The sequence below is a fragment of the Pteronotus mesoamericanus genome, unplaced genomic scaffold (assembly GCF_021234165.1).
Source record: "Pteronotus mesoamericanus isolate MK-2021 breed Mesoamerican mustached bat unplaced genomic scaffold, CSHL_Meso_final contig_116, whole genome shotgun sequence".
NCBI lineage: Eukaryota > Metazoa > Chordata > Mammalia > Chiroptera > Mormoopidae > Pteronotus > Pteronotus mesoamericanus.
In genome coordinates, this window is record NW_026555027.1 from 42,986,747 (window position 1) to 43,012,360 (window position 25,614).

Below are 25,614 nucleotides of genomic sequence, written 5' to 3' on the forward strand. Positions count from 1 at the left end.
AATAGTACCCATCTAAAGGGGTTCTTGCAAGAATTAGATTAGAATTAGGACAGCAAGATTAGTTAGTATATGTAAAATACATAGAAACAGCACATGGTAAGTGCAATATAAAAGTGTGAACTGTTAGTATTATTCGTTAAAATATCACTTACAATTACAATTTAATTTTGGTAACTATTTCCATTTTCTGAGCATTTCAACTGATGTTTATGGAGTTTTGTAAAATATAGCTTAATTTCTTACAAATGTTTTTTTATTTGTAAAAGACCCTAAATTCCATCCAAAAGTAATGAATTGAACGAATTAATGGGATATAAATATCATGGAACCATTAAGCTCAAAAAAAAAACAATAAGGCAGACCTATATCTACTGACATGGAAAGATGCCTGATATAATATTAGCATATAATATTACATAAGAGTCTATTTACTGTTCTTCTGTATGTATGTATTTTGTCTTCCATTTGTATATGTATAAATGTTTCTATTTACATAGAAAATACCTGGAGGTATGCATGCCATACCATAAAAGTAGATACATCAGGGTGTGGGATTGGGGAACTAATTTACTTATACTCTATTAGGACTTTGTATTTTATATAATGTGCATGCATTTCTTTTATAATTTAAAAAATCTGAGTCAAAAATAAAAGCTAAACCCACCTTGGCGTGTCCACAAACTTCTCAATCAGCATAGCATCATCATTGAAAGATTTCTTAGCTTCCCTCCGTGCTGATTCTAACTGCTCTTGAAATTCTTCTTCAGATCTAGCAATCCTCATACCCTAAGATGGAAAGATAGACATGACTACAACATAAATAAAACAAAGATGACTAGCTTGAAATGGAAAACACCAGCATGCACGATCTTACTTTTCCTCCTCCACCACGGACGGCTTTAATCATAACGGGATAACCGATTCTTCCAGCGTGCTCTCTCAGGCACTGGTCTGTTTGGTCCTCGCCATGATAACCTTCCACAACAGGTACTCCAGCAGCAGCCATTATGGATTTGGATGTACTTCAGGATTAAAAAAAAAAAAAGCCAGATGCCCAAATTCTATGAAATATTTCATATAAGAGAAAGAAATATAGCCCAATCTATAAAATATAATGAAACTTTTAAAAGAAAGCATCCTATCCCATAGAGATGCTTTCATACAGTCTCAGTCTGAGACAACAAATATTAATACAAACATTAAAATAGCTGTTAGCTTTCCTCAGTCCAGTTGATTTTATCCTCCCAAAAGAATTAGAATATTGATTAGAAATATTAATTAGTTGAACATTTTCTGTAATTCACTGGAGTGGCAGAGAGATAACTTATGCCTACAACAACAAAAGGATATTATTAACATGTCTATTGTAGATAAAACCAATAATTTTAATTGACCTTGCTATTTAAACAATATAAACTCATACCTCTTAATACCCATGTCTCTAATTGCAGATGAAGGAGGACCTATAAAAATAATTCCTTCCTGCTTACATAGTTCGGCAAATTCCATGTTTTCTGAAAGAAAACCATACCCTGGATGGATAGCCTAGAAGTGAGAAATGAAAAGACAAATTTACTAGCGCTCCACTGGCAGCCTGTGATGCAGCAGGTGTCATTTTCCTCCGGGACATAGGCTTCTCCCTATGCTGGTGGTTGGTACACTACAGTCTCTACCATGTGAACTAATGCTCTGGAGCTTTACCTGAACCAGAAGAATCTGTAGTTCTTTTTATTGTCGTAACAGATACATAACATAAAGCCCCATTTTAACAACTTTTAAGTGTATATTTCGGTGGCATTAAGTACATGCTATGTGACCATCCCCACCAACCATCCTCAAAGTGTCTTCACCGCCCCACATAGAAACTCTGTACCCATTAAACATTAATTCCCCATTCACTGGTAACTTTCTGTCTTATAAATTTTTCTTTATGTCTCTTTGAACTTGTTTATTCTAGGATCCTGATATAAGGGGAATTGTACAATACTTATCCTTTGTATCTGGCTTATTACACTTAGCATAGTATTTCCAAGGTTCATCCATATAGTAGCATATATCAGAATTTCATTCCTTTCTAAGGCTGAATAATATTCCTCTGCATGTACATATTCCATATTTTGTTTACCGTTCACCTACTGATGGATGTGGATTATTTCCACCTTTTGGTTCTTACGAATAATGCTACTATAAACATGGATGCACACATATCTCTTCGAGTCCCTGCTTTAAATTCTTTTCAGTATATATCTACAAATGGAACGGATGGATGGATCAGACAGCACAGAAGAATCTGTATTTTAATTTAAAATAATACTGCTATTAGGGTAGAATGTTAAGGAATATTGGTAAGTAGGAGTACAGGTGATAGGGGTTTCTCAATCCTGCCTTGGTATAAAGCTGGTGTAGCACTGAAACGATGGTACTTAAAAGCCAAAAGAACACACTAGCACAATGGTACCTCGTTTATCTTCAGGTCACCACGTGCCCATGTTGCCTTTCTAAGACAAACAAACAAACAAAAAACTAGTAAGCAAACAAAAGGTCATATATTAAAGTCTGAATAGACTTTAGTGAAAGAGGACCCCTTATGACCTCTGCCTAGTTATTTGCAAGTTACTTAATTTTAACAAATTTATTATCTGGCTTTCTAGCTCCCAGAAGATGAAAATCAGTGCACAAAGGACAGCATGATTTCTCAGGGCAAACATACTGCCAAGAAGAAAGGAAGAAACGGGAAAGCAAACAGCAGTTTAGATTATTTAGTGAGGGATGAAGCAACTCTCTCGCCAACTTCTGTAGTCCTCAGAGCATTTTTGTTCTTCTAAAATAATAATTATGTTATGTACTATAACTGTAAGTGAATGTAAAGAAAACAAAAAAGCTCTGCCAACCCTATTTCAAAATAGTTACATTCAAAGAACATTTCAAAATTAAAGGGGTAAGCTTCTGATGCCTGGGAAATTCAAATGAGTAGAACAACCCACATTTTACTGACAACAGGCAACAAAATTCTACTGAATAAAATGCTGAAAGTCACATTTTGATGTCAGTTGCAATTCTGGTTTTTTTTTAACCAATGCTCAATTTTGGACATTTTCTATGAAATGGTCAAACGTTATTTACACTAGGCAAAATGGAAAAGGTCAACACTCAGTTCTCCTTGTTTTTTTTAACAGCTTTTTTTTGAGGCATTATTTACAATATATAGTTTTGTGAATTTAGTAAATTTATATAACTGTGTGACTCTTAGTACAACACGGTTTTATAGGAGAATACTTCTACCATTCAAAAAAGTTCCTGTGTTCCTATGTGCATAACTAATTCTTACTTTCAGAACCAAACAACTAATGACCTGCTCTATGGTTTTGCCTTTTCTAGAAATTGTATAGAAATGGAATAATACAGTACACAGTCTTCTGTGTCTGACTTCTTTAACTCAGCGTAATTTTTTGAGGTTCATCCACGTTGTTGTATGCATCAATAGTCCATTCCTTTTTATAGAATTGATTCCACTACGGACATACCACATTTAGTTTACGCATTCATTTGGATTTGTTTCCAGTTTGTGGCCATGACGAAGATTCATATAAGGCTATTTTGCATTTCTCGTGGGGAAATGCTCAGGAGGGCAACTACTGGGGGGCAAACCACGGTAAGTATATGTTTAACTTTTTAAAAACCAGCCACTTTTTAAAAGTAATTGTGCCATTGTTGCATTTCTACCAGCAATGTATGATGAGTCCAAGTTTCTCTACATCCCTGCCAACATGCCGTATCATCAGTCTTTTTGATTTTAGCCATGCTAGTGGGTGCATAGTGCTATAGTTTTTTGATATACTATTCACACACCATAAATTTACCCAATCCAATAATTTTTTGTATAGTCACCGAGTTGTGCAGCTATCACCATAATCTAAAACACTGAATGAAATCTAATCATGTAAGTTTCCTTTGCTCCAAACCGAAACCTCAGCCTCTGAGCAGTTATTCCCCACTCCCCACACACCCCTAGCCCTAGGCAACCGCTGCTTTACTTTGTCTCTGTAGATTTGACGAGCCTGGACGTGTCGTACATATGGAATCACACAGTATATAAAGTCTTTCGTGACTGTCTTCTTATAGTGAACATGATACTTTCAAGGTCCATTCATTTTTTTTAGCATTTATCAGTACTTTGTTCCTTTTCATTGCTGAATAATAATTCCATTCTATAGATAGAGCACATTTTATTTATGCAACCATTGGTTGATGGATATTTGGATGATTTCCAGTTTTTGGTTATTAATAATGCTGTCATGAGCATTCATATATAAGTTTGGATATATGTTTTCACTTCATTTAGGTATATATCTAAGAAGTGGAGTTAATGGTTCATATGGTAACTCTATGTTTGATTTTTGAGGAAATGACAAGCTTTTCCACAGTGGCTGTACCAGTTTACATTTCAACCAGCAAATTTATGAGGGGGTTACAGTTTCTCCAAATCCTTGTTAACATCTGTTATAAATTGTTTTGATTTACAGCATCCTAATGAGTATCTGTGATTTTAACATCAATTTCCCTAATGGCTAATGATATTGAGTATCTTTTAATGGGCTTATTGGCCATTTGTGTATCTTCTTTGATGAATATTTGAATCTTTTGCCCTTTTTTTTCAATTGGGTTGTTTCTCTTATTGAGTTATAAACTGTTTCTTTTATATTCTAGAAACAAATCCTTCATCAAATATGTTTTGCACATATTTTCTCCCAGTCCATTGCTGATTTTTTAAATATTCTTAATGGGTTTTTTTTGAAGAGCAAAAGTTTAAAATTTTGGTGAGGTCTATTTTATCTATTTTTTTCTTTTATGGATCTTGTTTATGTTATTATATCTAAGAAATCTTTCCCTAGCCCGGTCAAAGATTTTCTCCTATGTTTTCTTCTAAAAATTTTATAGTTTTAAGATCTTCCATTTAGGTTTATGATATATTTCAATTTTCTTTTTTTATGAAAAGTATAAGGTGAGAGTGTAAGAACTAGACTTTAGGTTCATCTTTTTACCTATAGATACCTGATTGTTTCAGTACCACTTGTTAAAAAGACTCTCCTTCCCCATCAAATGACTTTACCTTTATTCAAAAATTAATTGACCATAAATGTGCATTTCTATCTTGTTCCACTAACGTATTTATTTAGCCTTCTGATAATATACTGTGTTGGTTGCCACAGCTTTATGATGAGCTTTGAAATCCAAAAGCCTAAACCCTACAAATTTTTTAGTCTTTTCAAAATTGTTTTGAGCATCTACCAGGCCTTTGGCTATTTTAGGAACAGGCTTGTCAATTTCTACAAAATAGCCTGTTGGTATTTTGATATAGAGTGAATTAAATCTATAGATCAATTTGGAAAGAAATGCCATCTTAACAACACTGAGTCTTTCAATGATACATCTATCCATTTATTTAGGACTCCTTTAATTTCACTCAGCAGTGTTTTAGCTTTCAATACACTGGTCTTGAACTGGTTTTCCTGTTACCAAGTATTTGATTTTGGTTGATACTATAATGAATGTAACTGTTTCCATAATTTCATTTTCAAAGTGTTCGTTGTTAGCTTTCATTCTTTTGAACAGATACTTATTTGATAAACTAGATAAATACTCTCCTTTCCAACTAAAAAGAAAAGGGGCAATCTACTTGCAAATATAAAGTTCAACCACACATCCGGGGGAATGACCTCAAGAAATTTAATTTCTCTTAAAAAGAACAATTTAATATATCCAAACCACAGGATCAAAAAAGAAAAACCAGTACTACTCTTACTACCATTGGGCAATTTCCCTATCCTTTAGGCATGTATTTAGCTACCAGTTCTCACTAGTGGGTCACAAAATTGCAAGCCTACTTAGATTGTTCATTCCATAGTACTAATATGCTTTTAACAGGAAAGACAGAAAACTGGGAATGGCTAAAAATAAAAATGAGTTCTATAAATAATTTTGTAAAAATTGTGCAATACTTGTTCTTTTTGTACTATAAACATCTTCATCATTCTTACCTGTGCAGCAGAGATCTTGGCCACTTGAATGATTTTCTCCATAGAAAGGTAGCTTTGCTGAGAAGGAGCAGGACCAATAAAATATGCTTCATCTGCCTGTTTAAGAAACATAATGTGTTAAAAAAAAAATCCAGACCTACTACTCTATACAGCACTGCTTCAAGGACATATTGTTATAAATAAAAGTTAGCTTCCCCCCAAAAATACAGAAGTACCAGCTCACATCTATTCTGTAAAAGTAAGCTACTTTGAAATCTTTTGCATGAAGAGGATGTCAAAACTTGATTTTTATGTATATGTCATACACCAGAGTAAAATTAAAGTGGAATAGGATAGAAAGCAACAGTTAGTCACAGTATGAAAAGTGGCTAGGAAGCTTCATGGGCCTGCTGTACAATGCTGAAAGTTCAGGTGAAGCTGATCACTGTGGACTTGTCAGTGCTTGGAGATTTGCTATGGACATAAAGAAGGACAATAGTTGAATTCATCCATGTCTGGATTCTGTCTGGTGAATAATAGCTAGTTATAATTGATAACACAAATCTCAGGGGAGTAGGGTCCTTTTAGATATAATTTTCCAGTTAAGCCAAGTCTCTGAAACATTGGGGGACTTGTCTAGGATCGCGGGCCAATAATCAGTAGTTGCTAAGATAGAAACTTGATTCCTTCTCCTTGTGCATCAGGGATATGGATATGTGCCACATGAAGTGTGGTCTGTGCATCAGTCACGTTCTGTGAACTGCTTTAACTAATCCTTATTGAAAGGACCTTGCCTGTAAATTGACTGTATCATAAAGTGCACTGTTCAACTTGTGTTATATTTGAAAAATGTTCCCAAGAAGAATTACTGAGCAGTTGAATTTAACCTAGTAAAACTCTGTTACCACTAGCAAATATAAACTGTCAACATAAAGAACCAAAAGTACTGACACACTAAATATGATCACTTACAAAATGACTTCCAGTTGTCAACATACCATGTCTACATGCATGGAACTCCTGTCAGCCTCGCTATAAACAGCCACGGATTGCACACCCATTCTCTTAGCTGTTCGCATCACCCGGCAGGCAATTTCTCCTCTATTGGCAATGAGGACCTTGGTAATGTTTTGTCCTAAAATACCATAAAAATCATCGAAGGAATGTTACTGGGGAGCAAGGAATAAGAATGCAAAATAAATATTCTATGATATTAACAAAGTGATAAGCACTTATATTGATAAAATCAGCATAACAGAACTTAAAATAACCACTTTAACTAATATTAGAATGTGCATTTTTTTACTGAAATTCAATATATCTTTATTAATAGGAACTCTTAAATCACTGGTTTTTCAACTTGAAATTAAAAGATTCTTTGTTATACTAAAGACCAAAATAGCCAAAAGCCCCCCATCATAGTTAATGGTAATCTTTTTTAAATTTTATTTTTCAATTAGAGTTGACATTAATTATTTTATATTAGTTTCATGTGTATGTACAGCATAGTGGTTAGATAATTAGATAATTTTCAAAGCGACCTGCTGATAATTCAAGTCCCCACCTGGCACCATAGTTAGTTACTACAATATTATTGACTGTATTCCCTATGCGGTACTTCACATTCTCGTGACTGTTTCATAACTACCAATTTGTACCTCTCAATCCCTTTACCTTCTTTCTAAGCCCTCCAACCCCTTCGCATCTAGCAACCATAAATTTGTTCTCTGCACCTATGAGTTTGTTTCTGTTGTTTATTTATTTTGTTCTTTAGATTCTTCATTCAAGTGAATTTATCTTTCTCTGTCAGACTTATTTCACTTAGCATAATACCCTCTATGGTCCATCCATGTTGTTGCAAATGGTAAGATTTCATTCTTTTTTATGGCCATTGCATATATTACCACTTCTTCCTTTTCCACTTGGCTGATGGATACTTGGAGTGCTTCCATATCTTGGCTATTGTAAATAATGCTGCAATGACCATAGAGGTGCATGTATCTTTTTTAAAAATTTTGTATTTCTTCAGAGTGGAATTGATGTGTCATAACTTAGTTCTATTTTTAATTTTTTGAGGAACCTCCATACTGTTTTCCATAGTGGCTACAGCAATTTGCATTCCCACCAACATTGCATGAGCAGGTTCCCATTTCTCTACATCCTCACTCAAATTTGTTGTTTGTGGTTTTATTGATCATAGGCACTCTGACAGGTGTGAGGTAATGTCTCATTGTGTTCTTCATTTACATTTCTCTGATGATTCATGACATTGAGCATCTTTCCATGTCTAATAGCCATCTGTATCTCCTCTCTAGGGAAGTTTTTGCTCAGGTCTTCTGCCCATTTAATTGGATTGTTTATTTTTCTGGTGTTAGGTTGTATGAGTTCTTTATGATTTTGGGTATTAACCACTTATTGAATATATCACTTGCAAATACCTTCTCCCACTTAATAGAATATCTTCTCCTTTTTTGTTTTGTTGATGGTTTCCTTTGCTGTGCAAAAAATTTTGGATTTGATGTAGTCCATTTGTTTATTTTTTTCTTTTGTCTCCCTTGCCCAAGCAGATGTATCAGAAAGAATATTGCTAAATGTCAGAGTTTACTGCCTATGTTTTCTCCTAATTTTGTGGTTTCAAATCTTGTATTTAATCTTTAATCCCTGTCAAATTTATTCTTGTATATAATGTGATCTAGTTTAATTTTTTTGCATGGTTTGTCCAATTTTCCCAACACTATTTATTGAATAGACTATCTTTACCCCATTGTATGTTCTTGACTCCTTTGTCATAGATTAATTGACCACATAGGCATGGGTTTATTTCTGGACTCTCTGCTCTGTTCCATTGATTTATGTGTCTGCTTTTATGCCAGTACCATGCTGCTTGGATTATGAGAGCCTTGCAGTATAGTTTGATACCAGGAAGCATGATTCCTCCAATTTTGCTCTTCTTTCTCAAGATTGCTGTGGCTAATTGGTATCTTTTGGAACTCCATATAAATTTTTGGATTATTTATTCTAGTTTGTGAAATATACCATTGGTATTTTGATAGGGATTGCATTGGATCTATAGATTGCTTTAGGAAGTATGGACATTTTAACAATGTTAATTCTACCAATCCATGAGTAGGTATATGCTTCCATTTATTTCTATCTTCTTCAATGTCTTATGATTTTCCAAGTAAAGGCATTTTACCTCCTTGGTTAAATTTATTTCTAGGTGTTTTTAAAATGCAATTGTAAATGGAATTGTTTCCTTTTCTTTGTGATAGTTCATTATTGATGTATAAAAATGCAACTGATTTCTGAATTTTTTTTTTTGTAGCCTGCTAATTTACTGAATTCATTAATCAGTTTCAATAGTTTATTTGGTGGAATATTTGGGGTTCTCTCTATATAGTCTCATGTCATCTGCAAATAATATCAGTTTTACCTCTTCCTTTCCAATTTGGATGCTGTTTATTTCTTCTTGTCTGATTGCTGTGGCTAGGCCTTCCAGTACCATGTTCAATAAGAGTGGTGAAAGCAGGCACCCCCATCTTCTTTCAGATCTTAAGGGAAATGCTTTTAGTTTTCCCCCATTAACACCATGAGTATGATGTTAGCTGTTGGTTTGTCATACGTGGCCTTTATATTGAGGTATGTTCCCTCTATTCCCACTTATGAAGATTATCATAAATGGGTGCTGGAGTTTATAGAATGTTTTTCTGCATCCATTGATGTGATCATATGATTGTTATCCTTCATTTTGCTTACGTGATGTATTACATGAATTGACTTGAGGAAATTGAACCAACTTTGCATCCTGGGAATAATTCCACTTGATCATTGTGTATGATCATTTCTTTTTATGTATTACTGAATTTGGTTTGCTAATATTTTGTTGAGGATTTTTGCATCTATGTTCATCAGAGATACTGGCCTATAGTCGTCTTTTTTGTAATGTCTTTGTGTTGTTCTGGAATCAGGATAATGCTGGCCTTGTAAAGTAAGCTTAGGAATTTTCCCTCCTTTTGAATTTTTGGGATTAGTTTGAGGATAGGTGTTAAGTCTTTTCTAAATGTTTGGTAAAACTCAACTGTGAAGCCACCCAGTCCAGGACTTTTGTTTGTTGAGAGGTTTTTCTTTTTTTCTTTTTAAAATGATTTGATTTCACTGGTAGAAATAGCCTGTTCAGATTTTCTTCTTGATTTAGTCTTGGAAAATTGTGTGTTTTTAGGAATTTATCCATTTCTTCCACATTATCCAGTTTGTTGGCATATAATTATTCATAGTATTTTCTTATAATCCTTTGTACTTCTGTGTGTCAGTTGTCACTCATCTTTCATTTTATTTATTTGGGTCTTCTCTTTTTCTTGATGAGTCTGATTAAAGGTTTGTTAATCCTGTTTCTCTTTTCAAAGAGACAGCTTTTGGTTTCATTAATCTTTTGTATTTTTTTAAGACTCTATTTGGTTTATTTCCACTCTGATCTTTATTATTTCCAACCTTATACTCACTTTGGGCTCTATTTGTTGTTATTTTTCTATTTTCTTTACATGTATGGTTGGATTGTTTACTTGAGATTTTTCTTGTTTGTTGGAATAGGCCACTATTGCTATGAATTTGCTCTTAGGATTGCTTTCACTGTGTCCCATAGATTTTGTGTTGTTGTGCTTTTATTTTCATTTATTTCAAATTATATTTTGATTTCTTCCTTCATCTCATTGTTAACTCACTATTGTTTAGTAACATGTTATTTAGCCTCCATGTGTTTATGTGTTTTTCAGCATTTTTTTCTTGTCATTGATTTTTAGTTTCATACCACTGTGGTCAGAGACAATTCATGATATGATTTTAATCTTCTTAAATATACTGAGACTTGTTTTGTGGCCTAACATGTGGTCTTTCCTGGAAAATGTTCCAACTGCACTTGAAAAGAATGTGTTCTGCTGTCTGGGGATGAAATGCTCTAAAAATATCAACTACCCTGACTAGGCGGCTTGGCTGGTTGGAACATCATTCCATGTACCAAAAGTTGCAGGTTTGACTCCTGGTCAGGACACATACCTAGCTAACAGGTTAGATCCCTAGTCAGGGTAAATACGGGAGGCAACCAATGTTTCTCTTATATCAATGTCTCTTTCTCTCTCTCTCCCCCCACCTTCCTCTCTCTCTAAAATAAATATATGTTTATATATAAACATATAAAAATAAGTACTTTCCATGCTCTAGGTCCTGTGCTAAAAAGACTCTTTCTTGACTTAAACACTCACAATCATCATATGAAGTAGATACTATTATTTTTATCTCAATTTTGAAGATGAAGAAATTAAGATTGAAAGAGATATTACTTTCCCAAAATTATATAGCTGAAGAAATGGTGGATCTAAGATTTGAATCCAGGTTAGCTTCACTCCAGACTTTGAGCTTTTAGATACTCTTGCTCATCTACCTCTATGACTCTGGGCATAGGGATACCTGGTTCTCTTGCAATATAAATGGATATTGCAGCAGTTCATTGTCATCAGTGCTATAACGACATTTTATTAATATATGAAATTCACTTCCATCATTACACATGAAATAAATGTACTTTGACAGTTCATAATAGTTATCTTCAAAAAATAAGGTTTAATATAGTTTAAAACAATGTTTTTCAACAAGGAACTATAGAGCCCAAGAGAAGTATTAGGTGTATTTAGTGGGGAGAGGGGAGTGTTCTTCACCGACCAATCAGAAGATACATTTAAATATGTTTTTTAATTGGGAATTCCATGTAAAGTTTTATTTCAAGACAAAAGTTCTGCTACTTAAAATGCACATTATAAAGCACTGATTTAGATCATCACAGTTATGTTTTTCTAACTGAATACAGTGAGAGCCAGACAGAAATAAAATAAATATAAAATGTCCTCCATATTTCTCTATATATTTTAGACCCAACAGCAAGATATTTGACATAAAAGAAAAACCATAACTCAATACTTACTAAGAAAATTATAATGAAAATCCAAAACTGCAAAAGTATATGAGAACTACTTCTATTATGTGCAAATTAAGGAATTAAACATTGCTGTTTCTTAGTTCACAATCTGAAGCAAAGCATAATAGTACAACAAAAACTGTTAATACCTGTAGTTGTTGCATACTTCATGGCTCTTTGCTTCCAAGCCCATCTCCTATAAAATGAGTCCAAACAGAGTTATAATTAAACAGGATATGAAAGATCAGTCAATACTCTGTCAAAATAATCTAAATTTTTAAAAACTCGAAATCAAGTCCAGATATGACCTTAGTTAAACCTTAAGCCTACAAAGTGATTTACTAAGACATTCTTTGTGGAAAGAAAACTAATCTATAAACCAGGAGCTACAGTTCTGGCTGTTCTCCATGGCAGTACGTGTCCTTGAATGAACCATTCAAGGTCATGTGCTCCTGAGACTGGCATATGACCACAGAGTCAAAGACGATTGACTGGAAAGCCAAGATACTTCAAGATCATGTAGTTCAGCTTTTTTCAAACTGTTTTTATTGGCTAGAATCCAAAGTAAAAATTGTATTTGATTTCACAAACAGGTACAGATATGTACAAAGCATAAAAGGAGACTTTCCCTGCGTTTTGTTTCTATTCTATTCCCTTTTATTAAATAAAATATACTGGTCAAACTACAGTGTGAAGAATACTAACCCAAGTCAACCCTCTGATAAGACAGGTTTGCTAATTAGGCCCAGAGAAGTAAAAGGAAGGAGCTGAATAAGGGAAAGAAGGCTGGTGGGATTTGCCAGCAGAGTCACCCACGGACTGGCTGCTGGTGATCCTGGGCAAGTCACTTACATCAGTATTTCTCAATCTTTTGTTTTCATTATCACCCCCTAGAAAATTTAAGTACTAAGGAATAAGAATCTTATAGTAAGAGGGGTTGAGCTTTGAAGCGCCACAAATTATGGTACTATCAGTTAAAAAGAAAACCACAGGCCCAAAATGGCTTCACTTGAGCTAAAGCCTATAATACCAAACATAGATTTAATACCTACTCTAATTGCTGTTTCAATCTCTTCCAGAAATACAGTCTTAATCAACCAGTCTGGAATTTTCTGGTCAGCATTAGTTCCATGCCTTCCTCCCATAGAAAGAAGAGGCAATCTACACCATAAAAACCCTTGCTGTTTCCTCACCCTCCCCACCCCCAAAATAAGATGTCCTGGTCTAAAAACAATCCCTTTTTTTCATTAATAGCTCCCTTGTCCCACCCTTCTTCCTATTAAAAAACAAAGAACTTCTGTTTTATACAACCCCTAGAAACACCCCTCTAGTTGCTAGATAGAGTTTTGTTTTTTCATACCTAAGATTTTTTTCATTCTCTCAAGAATCAAATTTTTTCAAAAAACAGCTGCTGGGGTTCAGGGCAGGCGGGCTCAAGATACCACACAGTGACCATTGACTATTTTGAATTGAAAATCACTTGAGAAGCAGCAGGAGTGGGAGGAGCTCTCTGACTCTCTTCTGTCTCTCTAAATGCAGGAAATAAATCTCTTTGTGATAGGTGCCCTACTTGGAGCAGAGGTTGCCACCCCAAAATATGTCTCTTTTGCGATATCAATCACTTTGGGCTGGCTAATTTTAAGAACCAGAAAACCTAGTAGAAATTACTTACTCTTTATAAGAGGACATTGACATTTGTCAGGGAAATCATTTGTAAGATTGTTTCCCTCACTGCATCAGGAAGATGATACTTCCTTCCATTGTCTGCAGAGCTGTGCACACCATCTGTATAACAATCTTACCCTTGTTTACTGTGTTTAATTCCATATCTGATTCTCATCCCCACCATCTTTAGTCTCGAGTGAAGGTGGTATTTAAAGAGATGGCTTCCCCCATTTTCACAAGTTACTTAGTTTTCCCAGGTCTCTTCAACATACACAGGAGGTATACATCTTTTTAAACTGTAATTTGTTTTTCTCCTGCTAATGGGTTTCCTGTCAATTTATTACTTGAGCCAGAAGAACTCTAACAGGGTGCAGCTAGGCCCCCTCAAAGGGATTGGTAACGGGGTCCAGAACTTCGGATGTGCATGAGAGCTCGGAGATGGTCTGCTCCACGCCACAAGGGAACAATGCAAAGACCTCGTGGGAAGGAATGGGGAGAAAGGACTCTTGCTAGTGGGCCATGAGAAGGTGCCACGTGGCTCTGAATTAAGAGCTGGAGACCGCGAGCGGCAACGCAGCAGATGGTGCTGGGAACAGCGAGAGGCCTGCCCAGCTGAGCTCTGGACTTGTGTTCTTTTTCTTCTGGACAGTACCCATGACTGGCCCCACTGGGCAAAGGGTGGGGGAAGGCAGGACTATGTGTGTTGGTGGGTCTTTTAAAGGGATTTTGAGATTCAATGGCAACATTTAGCCATTATTCAAAACCTGTACAAATTTTGAATAAATCGTTCCCTTACTTTTCACCAAGCTCTGCCATTGAGAGCCATAACTTTTTAGGGTGGCAGGCAAATGTACCTAGAACAGAGGAACCCTGGAGAAAGGAGAAGCACTGTTCCTGTAATAGCATCTGGGATCCCCTACAATAGGTCCGTGTTTTGTAACAGAACCTTTCAGGGTAGAGGGAAATTTTTCCTCCTCATTACAATCTATACACTTACTGTCATGTGATGCACACTCAATCAGATGTTGCCTTCTGTGAAGAACTGATGGAAAGACCCAGAGCTTTACCACTAGATTTCCACAGACAATCTCCACAAGAGGCTATGGTTTGCCCCTATTTTTCCAATTCAGCTGATCTCACTTTCTTGACCTTCAGGGAAGGGGAATCAACTTTCCTGATCTTTGCAAGGTATTTTCTAGTTCATAGCATCTTCCTGTCACATTCCTCAGTTAGGTTTCTGGTAAGATTCAAGACCCATCCTGGATAGATGTGTCTATAAAATGGCTACATTTTGTTAAATCCAGCTTAAGATTGTTAAATTTCAAAGCCATTGCTGACCTAAAGTTTTGTTCTCCCATTTTCTAGTGAACACTGACTGACAATTGAAAACACACATACCACTTAACTATAATCTTCTATCCCCAAAATGTTTTGATTGATCTATTTTTCACCATTACCTAAGCTACAATTTAATGGCTTAAAAACCAAGATTAAGAAGTGCTTCCATGAGATAATTCCACCCTATCAAGATAAATTCTATTCTAATTTCTAAAATTCTGCCACTACATTTCTTTTCTGAGTTACTAGAGAATCATGATATAAAAAGAAATGTAAATACTCTCTATGCTGATAAGGTCTTTAATTCTATATGCCATTACAACTCTAATATTTTCCAGGTGACAGCTACTTGAAAACAATTCTATAGAAAACAGCTAAGGTTTAAGAGAGAGAGGGAAGAGAGAAAATGTGTCTACACAGTATCATGAAAAGCCCTGGAAACTTAAGAAAATAAAACTCAGGAGAAAGAACAGAACACTAAACACTGCTTTTACTGTCTTATTTTGCTCTGGGTCCTACAATTAAATGACTGAAAACCCAAAGTATTACAGTAGTTTGTGGAAAACTAAAGCAAACAAGAAACCTAATCGAACTGGTTAAGTCTATATCTACTGATGATTCATCTGCACCAGATTCTGTTTAAGAATATATTTACTTAATTTGCACAATCCAAGGTACTAGTATTATCACCTCCTCCAAGGTCAGAAAATTGAAGCACAGAGATGCTAAGTAACTTGCCCAGGGTTGCTCACACACTAGTGAGTAGGAAAGCTAAAGTCCCTGACTTCTGAGTCTGTGCCCATACTGTCTTCCCAAATAATGGAGAATGATGATGACAATGATTGATGATGATGAAGCAAAGGAAGATAAAGAAGTATACATAGCTCAGTTGGTTAGAGCACTGTCCCCATATGACAAGGCTGTGGGTTCAATCCCTGGTCAGGGCACATACACGACTCAACCAATCAATGCATGAATAATTTGAACAACAAATCGAGGTTTCTCTCTCTAAAATCACGAAATTAAAAAGAAAAGAATTATAAATAAAAGAAGAAGAAGAAGAAGCCTACTACCTGGAAGCATGAGGGTATCTTCACTGCATAAGTTATTGTCACCGAAGCTAAAGCTCAAAATCTGAAAAAGGTGTGGAGTCTGGTTAGGTAGCTAGAGTGAGTCATTTGTTTAAACTTGCATACAGAGCTTTTGCTAAAACAACTTCTCAGCCCTCTGGAAGGTAAACTAGTTTTTGTTAACGTGATTCCTTCCCAAAGAGAGAAAGAACTCCGCAGTCTTTGTCTGAACTAGACACCTGCTGAGGAATAGCTGAACCAAAAGGGACATTGAGGACATCCTGGCTTCATCACTTATTGTGTCACCTTGGGCAAGTCGTTGACTCCTTTGGGGTCACTAGAACATGGATTATAAAGACCCCCCTCCATACAAACACACACGGGATGCAGTGAAAGCATACGGTAAACGGTTACGAGCTGTACCAGCGTTATTCTAGCCCTTACAGCAAGGGGAACAGATGGCAAGCCCAGCTCCACCCCTCCACCACTCCTCATAAAAGAAAAATAGGGGCAAACAGAGCGATGAAGGGTGGATGAAGGGAAGGGGGAAGAGAGGAAAGGACTTGATGTGGGGACGTCTCCCTCTCGATACCCAAACTGAAGGCACAAATCTACGGAGGCTGTTACCTCGGCGGCGGGAGCAGGCTCGGGAACCGCTGCCATTGGTTCCTTTCCGCCGCCAGCAGCAGCATCGACACCGCGGAGGCCGCCGCCATGTCCCTGGAGCCCCGCGGCTCCCTGACTCCTAGGAGCACTCCAGCTGCGTCGCGCAGACCAGCAGCGTCCCACGCACTGCAATGTCTCGGCTCCGCTCCGCAAGCCTCTTGTCCTCCGCTGGCCACCGTCTAGGTCAAAACCCGGCAATGGGGCCGATCCCAAAGTGGTGGGTGTCTCCTCCCAAACCAATCAAGCAACAGAGCAGAGCTTCGGTAGGCGACTGGCCAATCAGGCCGCGTGCCCGAGGAAGTGCGGATCCGGCCTTGTCCGCCTCGGGAGTTCCGCGCCAACTCGCGGAGGGGTTGCCTGGCCCTCCGCCTCTGTGGGGCCCAAGGTTTGGGAACGCCGATTCTTCCCACCTCGCGCGGGCGTCCTCTTTCAGCTTCCGGTAGAACTTCCCTGGTGATTGTTTCCTTTAGAGCTGCGAGGAAGCAGCGAAGGAATCATGGAGCGAAAGTCAAATGGAATGGGAAGCAGGATACAAAATTCGTATTCTCAAAATTAAGAAAAAAAATAAAATAAATAGCTAAACTAAAAAAATGTAAAACCGCCTGAGCTTTTGAAAACGTGTTTTAATTGACTATCGGGAAAAAGAAGAAGTCGAAATCGAAATCGCAGAACATGTAGATAATAAAGATGCTGAAAACGCTATATGTAGATGCTTATTTGATTTAGCTAAAGCGGGGCTCAAGAAAACTCATAGTCAAAGTAAATGAAACATCCAATTCAAGGGTTAGAAAAACTACAAAAATAAACATAAGGAAAGCAAAATAGAAAAATTAGTAAAGATAAAAGAAGAAATAAATGAATTAAGGAAACTAATATCAAAGGAATAAGTCCAGGGATTTGGGGGGAAAAAACTGATAAAATAGATGGTTGACTAATCTAATTAGAACAAAGCGGGATGTGGGGGCGTAGGTGGGTGAACAGTTGCCACAATTAAGTTGGAAAAGGATCTCAGATCTAGAAAAAAATACAGATTTGTAAGAAACTAACTTTGCTCAACTTTAAGGAAATAAACTTGAAAACCTGAGTGAAATGGATGATGTTACGAGAAAATGCAATTTACCAAAACGGACCCTGGAAGAGACAGAAAAGCTAAACAATTACCATAGAAGAACTAGAGCATATTATTACCAAAGAACCATTTTTCTTAAAGCAGGTGGCCCATCTTGTCTGAACAGGAAATTCCACCCACATGATAAAGAATAGTTGACGCCAGTGCTATTCTGTCCCAGAGAGCAGGGAAAATGTCGTATTTCTAAATCTTTTTACGAAGTAAACCTAACTTTGATACTAAAATATAACAAAGGCCGCATGCACGTGTGGCCGCACACACACCTGTAGTCCAATTTTACTAATGAAATGAATATCAACGGAAAAATGCAATGTACAGCATGATGACTATAGTTTATAATATTGTATTGTATACCTGAACTTTGCTAAGAGAGTAGGTCTTAGGTGTTCTCACCACAGACGCAAAAGGTAACCCTGTGAGGTGATGATGTTCACCTGACTCTGAACATCACTCTGTGTGTGTGTGTGTGTGTGTGTATACACACCTCCCCAAATCATCACATTGCACACTTTCCATATAGACAATTTTATGTTTATACTTCAATAAAGCTGGGGGAGGGACTAAAAGTATAAAGAAAAAACAAGAGGCAAGGGCGTGCCTGTGAGGCAGGCGGCTGCGCGGGCTTCCTCCTCCTCGCTGGCCCCGAGTGTTGAGTGTCTCGCCGCCCCCACCCCCCGCCGCCTCTAACCCCCAACCCCGTGAAAGCCCATCTCCACGCCCCCCAACCCCCAGTCATCCTCTGTTCACTCCTGCTGGTGCTAGTGTCCTGGAGCTTAGGAGGATGTTGAGCTTGAGAGGCGGGGTCCCATAGGAGCTGCGTCACTCACGTACCCGCTGGCAGAGAGGGCGTCCGTGGCTGCAGCCAAGGGCAGCCAGCCTAGAGTCTGGAGTATCTGAGGCCAATATACCGAAAGGTCCACTTTGATGAGAAGCTGCATGACTCAGTGGTCATGGTCACCCAGAAAAGTGACAGCAGCTTTCTGATCAAGGCTAACTTCCGTAAGATCCTGCGCAGGTATGATGAGGTTTCCTTCACTCTGCCCTCTTGTGCACAGGCTGAGCAAGACCGTTCCAGAGGCACCTGTCCCCAGCCTGCACCTCAGTCCCCCACCATCATGCCTGTCCCAGAAGGTAACAGAGTCAAGTATGAGTACACGGCACACAAGAAAGGTGTCCTCAGGGAGAAGATGCTGCTGGCCTGTGAAGGTGGCGTGGGCACCTGTGTTTGAGTGGTGGTGCAGGCATGAGTCATGGGCCAGCACCGTGGCGCACACATGCTGGTGGATGGTGTCAAGTGTGTGGGTGCTGAATTAGAACAGGACCCAACTGGCAGGGCTTCAACTGAGGCCCACACCCAGGCCCACCTCGGAGCCCACCTCTGGGCGGAAAGCCTTAATCTCCACCTCCTCTCCCCAAACGCTGCGTGAAGGTGTGGCTTCCTCATCCCTCCCCCCAGGTGGATGTAGGGGGGAGGGTCTAGGAACCTCGAAGCTGGGGCCTAGCTCACACCTCACCTCCGTTTTTACGGGAGGCACCTCTCTGCCTCTCCTGCCTCCTCCTCTTTCCACTTCCCCTCTCCATGTGCCTCACTCCCCTGCAGGAGGCCGGGGTTGAGCCCCCAAGGAGGAGATCTGAGTAGGAGAGGGGGAGAGAGGGGAGGATGGGTTCCACGTACCCCGGGCTGCAAACCCTGGGAGCTCCAGCCTGGGCCCGGGAGGGAGCTGGCTCTCTGGTGTGGTCGCCCCCGTTATGGCTGCTGCTGTCTCATTTTAGCCACCTCTCCCGCCCTCCCCCTCTTTCACCGCCATCCGCGGTGGAAATGGTTAATAATCCCCTGAGGCAAAGATGTAAGTGAGCGTTGCCGGGGCCCTGCGACAACACCAGCCTTTGTGGACAGTCAAGGCCGCGTGAAGAGTGGTTGGACTGTCAGTCTTTCTCTCTTGGGTCACTCACTCTGGGAAAAGCCAGAGGTCATGTTGTGAGCCTCCCTATGGATGCGCCACGTGCTGTAAACATGGAAGCAGGTCCTTTAGCCCCAGTTGAACCTTCAGATGACTGTAGCTCTGGCCAACAGTTTAACTGCCACCCAGTGAGGAACCCTAAACCTGAACCACTCAGTTAAGGGGCTTCCCGATTTCTGACCATCAGGAACTTTGAGAGATAATAAGTGTTTGCTTATTTTAAATTGCTAAGTGTTGGGGTTGTTACATAGCTATAGATAACTAATACAAGACATCTTGTTTATCTCAGACCCTACCAGAGTGTTTGGCATTTAGCAAGTCCTTAGTTAATGTTGTTTGAATGAATGAATTATGACAGCACTTAAGTGAACCAGTAATCCAATCAGTTAGTCTGGAGTGAGTTGAAAGATTTAATTTGTAACTTTAATGTGGTTTATCTTCTTAGCATTTAAGTTTCTCTCAAAAAGTTCTTCCTACCTGGTAATAATGTGGCAATGAAGAATAGAACAAAATAAATTATTTATAGAACAATAGTTTAAGTGATTGATTCACTTCATTGTCACTTCATTGATTCAAGTGATAACCTCCATATTAAAGGCCAACCACTGAGACTGTAAACAAAAAATGGTATACGACAAAACCAAAAAACTGAATGATAATAAATAAATGAATCTCCAAAGTAGGTTTCTATTACAAAAACTTTTAATGCAATTCAATATCCTCTTAAGACTAAAGTCAGGATCTTGCCAATCCTATTGACTCATAAGAGAACAAGTCAGGAAATTTAATTTGTACTCTGGGGTGACTTGAATTATTCTTTTACTAAAGAATGCTAGAAGCATGTGGCCTTTTCTGTTAATGTCCTGACTTAGTTCCTTTCTTTAGCAGTAACAACAAGCATGGAAATTATTTTTTGGCTACTATGTGAAATATAATGAACTAGAATAAAAAATGTGGCTATAAAAGTGCAGAAGATGCAAGCTACCACTAGAGGGGGATCTACTTCAAGAAAGAAAAGTCCGCAGAAAATTGTTTTTAAGGAAATAAAACACCTTGAGTTTACTTTCTTCATCTTTAGAGCCACAGCTAAACAATCCCATTAAAATGAAAAACTGACTAATGTCTTACAGAGCCCCTCCGTCTTCTTTAAAGAGTAGAGAGCTTAAAGGTAGGCTACTTTATTTCCTGTCAAGTCCTTTCATCTCTCTCATCCGTCATGATTCTGAATAAATCTGAGTGAAAACGGAGCATATGCCAGAGTGAGGCTTTGGGCAGTACTTAATATCATTTGTTCTTGTAGGCAATTTGGTACAGTGAAGAGACCAGGGACCTTGGTGCCAGACCAATGGGAAGTCAAATTCTGGCTCTGCCGCTTGTTAGCTGAATGGTATTTAAGTGATTAACTTTGTTAAGTCTGAGTTTATTCATCTATGAGTTGTGAGAATTAAATGATGAAATTATATAAATTAAATTATGTAAACTGCTTAGCCTAGGGTCTGGCACATGTATGTTCAATAATTAAGGGTCATTATTGTTGTTTCTTGCTTATTATTTAATTCTGTTGTCCATAGCCACCTAATTCTTAGTCTTTAGCAGTTCTGGAGCAGGAGTCATCTAGGTGAAAGACAAAAGCTACTTTGTTCCTCTTGTTGGCGTTAGACCAAAAACCTAGGCTGTACCTGTGAAATATTGTTCTTTTTGATAATTAAAAAAAATTTAAAGTAAAAGGAGTTAGTAGATTGCCAGGCATGTTTGTCATATAAAACATGGATAGTAAAGGATTGTAACACCACTTTTATAGACAAAGCACAGGCACTTTTTAAAATGGAAAAGATTGAGGATAAAAATCAAGTCCCCAATGTGAACACAGGTAGTGTTAATTACATTTGATGTTTTGGTTTATACATTGGAGACATATCTCACTTTATATAAATTATGTTAACTTAATATATCTCAAATGTTGACTTTGAATGGTTAAGATATTTTGTAGGAAACTAGAAAATACTCTTAAACAGCTCACTAGATCTTTTCTAAAATAAACAAAAAAAATTCAGAAATTCATGTTCTGCTTGAACTTAATTCAGATATGATGTGGTTTTTGTGAAAGATGGTTTACATTGTTGGAAGGACCTACAATCTAAGGGAAGTTCCCCAGTATCTTGGAAACAATGAAAGAATTCTCTAAGCTCCATTATTTTCTGTTCCCCTGGGCACCACTTAGATTCTCTCGTATCCAGATGATTCACGCCTTAGGCGGATTCCATAGACAATCAAACCCACAGCGCAGAGACCCAGCACGATGGCCCCAATCACGGGAAGCACAATTGTGTAGTCAGACGAACACTCGTCCACTAAGAGAAAAAACAAATACAACATAGGAGGTAAGGTTTGATGAGAACAGACCGGAAAGCAGGCTAGAGTAGGAAGGATGTAAGCTTTGGGGTCAAACCCGGGCTTGACTTCAAATTCCACCACTAACTAACTGTGAATTTGGGTAGGTTATTTAACCTTGCAATTTTCCCCTTTTTATAAAATAAGCAAATAATATGTAAGATTGTTAGTAAATTAAATAAGATAGCCTTATCTTTTCAGCAATAGATATTTAATAAGATTAGCTCCAATTTCTTCTAGGTATGCTCTCCACAAAGTGATGTGTTTACATACAAGATATTGTATCACTAGACTGACTACACATGATCTCTTGAAAACACGTAATGTTTATCCACTTTGTAAAACATTTCTTGTCACACTTAAAGTTCCTTTTTATTGTTTTTAGTGAGCTAAAAATATTAGAATATAGATCTAATAATTTATTAGAGCTTAAAAGTAAAATTTTGTAAATTAGTCAAAACTTTTTTCTTTAACCAACTGAGCTAACCGGCCACGGCTAAAACTTTTTTCTTTATTCCATTAGAGAGTACTTATTCAGTTCATTTAAAATGTAATCAGTCTCTACTGGAGAAAGATGGAGGGCCCTGGGGGTACAGCGGATCCTGACTGAATACAAGTAAATGAAGAACTAAATCAATATCTTAGTCAAGGGTAGATAAGAGGATATATCCATGAGGTCCTTGCATGAACCGCTATTCAAATGAACTTAGGATCACCATTAATCCAATTCTCACCTTAAGTCCAAGGGGAAAAAAAAAAAATCAGTAGGGTCCAGAGAAAGGTAATGATAATTAGAGACTCCAGAAAAAAAAACCCCCAGATCTGTACAAGACAGAAACAGTGCTTGGTACACAATATTTGATTTGGTAATGGACAATGTTTACATAACTATAATAATATATATCTTATTGATTTAATAATAAATAAAGACATAGCCATAAAGGGGTGGTATAAGATTAAATCTTTTTTTAAAAAACAAAGTCTGCTTTTTAAATAAAATTTTAACAATTGATTTTGAGAGAGAGAAATATTGATTTGTTATTCCACTTATTTATGCATCCATTGGTTGATTCTTGTATGTGCCCTGACCAAGACTTGAACCTGCAAACCTTGGTGTTTCAGGATGATAATTTAATCAACTGAGCTACCCAGCCAGGGCCTAAGAGGATTAAATCTTTATCTGCATTAGCAAGAAGTTTAAAGCTGATAAGTAAATTGTAAAAGAAACTTTTAAAATTTTTTTTAAAGAATTATGAAATAGTTATCATAAGAAATTGTTAAAATTAGTTAAAAGTGCTTTATCTTTTAGAGGAAGGACAGGGAAATGTTGTTTTTCATGATAAACCCTTTTGTAGTACATGATAATTTTGTTATTTATATATACCTTTATTAGATATATACTTCTTAGATTAAAAAATAAAAAAAACTGATCAGTTAAGAAGTTAAAATGATTTGGAAAAAATACAGGAAAGTTAGGACAAAAGGTAAAGCACATACCTATTGACCCATTAATCCCACTATTAGGAATTTATACTAAAAATATATTCACAGAAGTACATAGAGATATGTTACAATAATCTGTATTTTATGAAAGCAAAACAAACTAAATACTCATCAAAATTTTTAAATGGTACAATTATACAGTAGCATATAACATAGCCATTTAAAAAAATATGACAGATATCAATGTTTTTTGGAGGGTACACTCTGCTCTATCAATCTGCAACTTCAATTACTAATTTTAAGGAAAAGCTCTTAAACTGTCAAATATGTCTTCCTTCTAATTTTGAGTGCTTTACTTCAAAGACACCAATTATCCTCATGTTGAATGGTCCGAACAGCTCTTATTCCTGGCAGCTTCTCTATAATGTTAGAATTTTAATTTTGTCTGCATCAGCTGATTATCTCAAGTCATTTTCTCTATGAAGACAATTTAGTTTTCAGCCCTATCTATTCTACCTCCTACTATTTCTATTTGTTATGTAAGTATGTTGCTTTGATACTCAATTTGTTTTCTTAGGAGTACAATCACCTATTTACCTCGCTCTTTCATTATAACATCTCTTCTATGAGCTCTGGTTATACGGAATTCACATTCTTATTAATTAATTGTCAGCATAAACCAATTGTCAGGGATTTCTCCCTGTTCCTTCAGCTATGTTTTCTTTGTATTTTATCAGATATATTCCTTTCTAACCCTCCCCTTCTTTAATTTAATTTTTAAAATTGTGGTAAAATAGACATAATATAAAATTTACCATTTTAACTGTTTTTAAGTGTTCATTTTAGTGATATTAGGTAACTTTTATTTTCGTGGAACCATCACCACCATCCACCTCCAGAACATTTTTCATATTGTAAAACTCATACTTGGTATCCATAATTTAATTTAAGCTTTTATTATTCTTATTGTTATTTTTCTGCAGTTAATTTGTATAGTTGTCACATCATTTGTTTTCATCTTGCTTATGCTTAAGCATCTCATCCAACACTGAATTGCCCAAGATATCATTAAAGCAAATTAGGACCTTTCTTATTGTGTTTGAGATCACTTTCTGCTGAGCTGCCTATTTGTTTTCTTTTTCTTTTTTTAAAAGATTTTATTTTATTGCCCTGACTGGTGTGGCTCAGTGGGTTGGGTGCTGTCCCACAAAGTGAAAGGTCTCTGGTTTGACTCCCTGTCAGGGCACATGCCTGGATTGCATACCAGGTGCCCTGTTAGGGTTGTGCAAGAGACAGCTTATCCATGCTTTTCTCCCTCTTTCTCCCTCCCTGCCCCTCTCTGTAAAAAATAGCCATTCGTAAGTACTTTGATCATAAACCTTTGGTCTATACTCTCTTCCAAAGCATTCATATTCCGTGGTCATTTTATATATTTCTTTTTAGAGAGAGGAAAAGGGAGAAAGAGAGAGGGAGAGAAACATTGACCAGTTGCCTCTTTTATGCACCCTGGCCAGGGACCAAACCCGCAACCCAGGCATGTGCCCTGACTGAGAATTGAACCGGACGTGGAGAGACATGGCATCTCTCCAAAGTCAAGCCCTTGCTGTTAAACCTGCGTCACTTTGGGGAATACCAGGTCCTTACATCCCAGATTTTTCATCAACAGCTCCTGTTCTAAAGAGGAAACAGGAATTTCCTGACACTCTAGATGTTGTCCGGGGCTCTCGAAACCTCCTTGAAGCTGCTGTGTGCCCACCCCACCGCCTTAATTCTGGAAAGTGGAAAGAGCTCAAATACCTCAAGGGAAAGCCGGTACCTGTCTTAGATAAACAGTAACTATAGAATTGTTGCCAACTTTCATAAACTTTCTGTTAAAAATAATGAATAGCACCTTTGGCAACTGTAGAAAAACAAGAAACTTCCTGTTAGTAGAAGCAGTTAACATCCAGAAGTCCATGACTGTCCTCTT

At 37.3% G+C, this 25,614-nt stretch overlaps 1 protein-coding gene across 1 annotated transcript in view; it reads right to left on the minus strand.

Annotated features, from left to right (window-relative positions):
* MCCC1 (methylcrotonyl-CoA carboxylase subunit 1) overlaps positions 1–16,966 on the minus strand; it is a 54,679-nt gene extending 37,713 nt beyond the window's left edge. The window contains exons 1-7 of the mRNA XM_054581065.1: positions 16,683–16,966; positions 12,132–12,178; positions 7,016–7,152; positions 6,039–6,134; positions 1,424–1,545; positions 875–1,022; positions 665–786 (exon numbers count right to left, since the gene is read on the minus strand). Coding sequence (XP_054437040.1) covers positions 665–786; positions 875–1,022; positions 1,424–1,545; positions 6,039–6,134; positions 7,016–7,152; positions 12,132–12,178; positions 16,683–16,771 — 761 coding nt within the window. The 5' untranslated portion in view covers positions 16,772–16,966. The remainder of the gene's footprint in view (positions 1–664; positions 787–874; positions 1,023–1,423; positions 1,546–6,038; positions 6,135–7,015; positions 7,153–12,131; positions 12,179–16,682) is intronic.
* Positions 16,967–25,614: the final 8,648 nt, after the last annotated feature.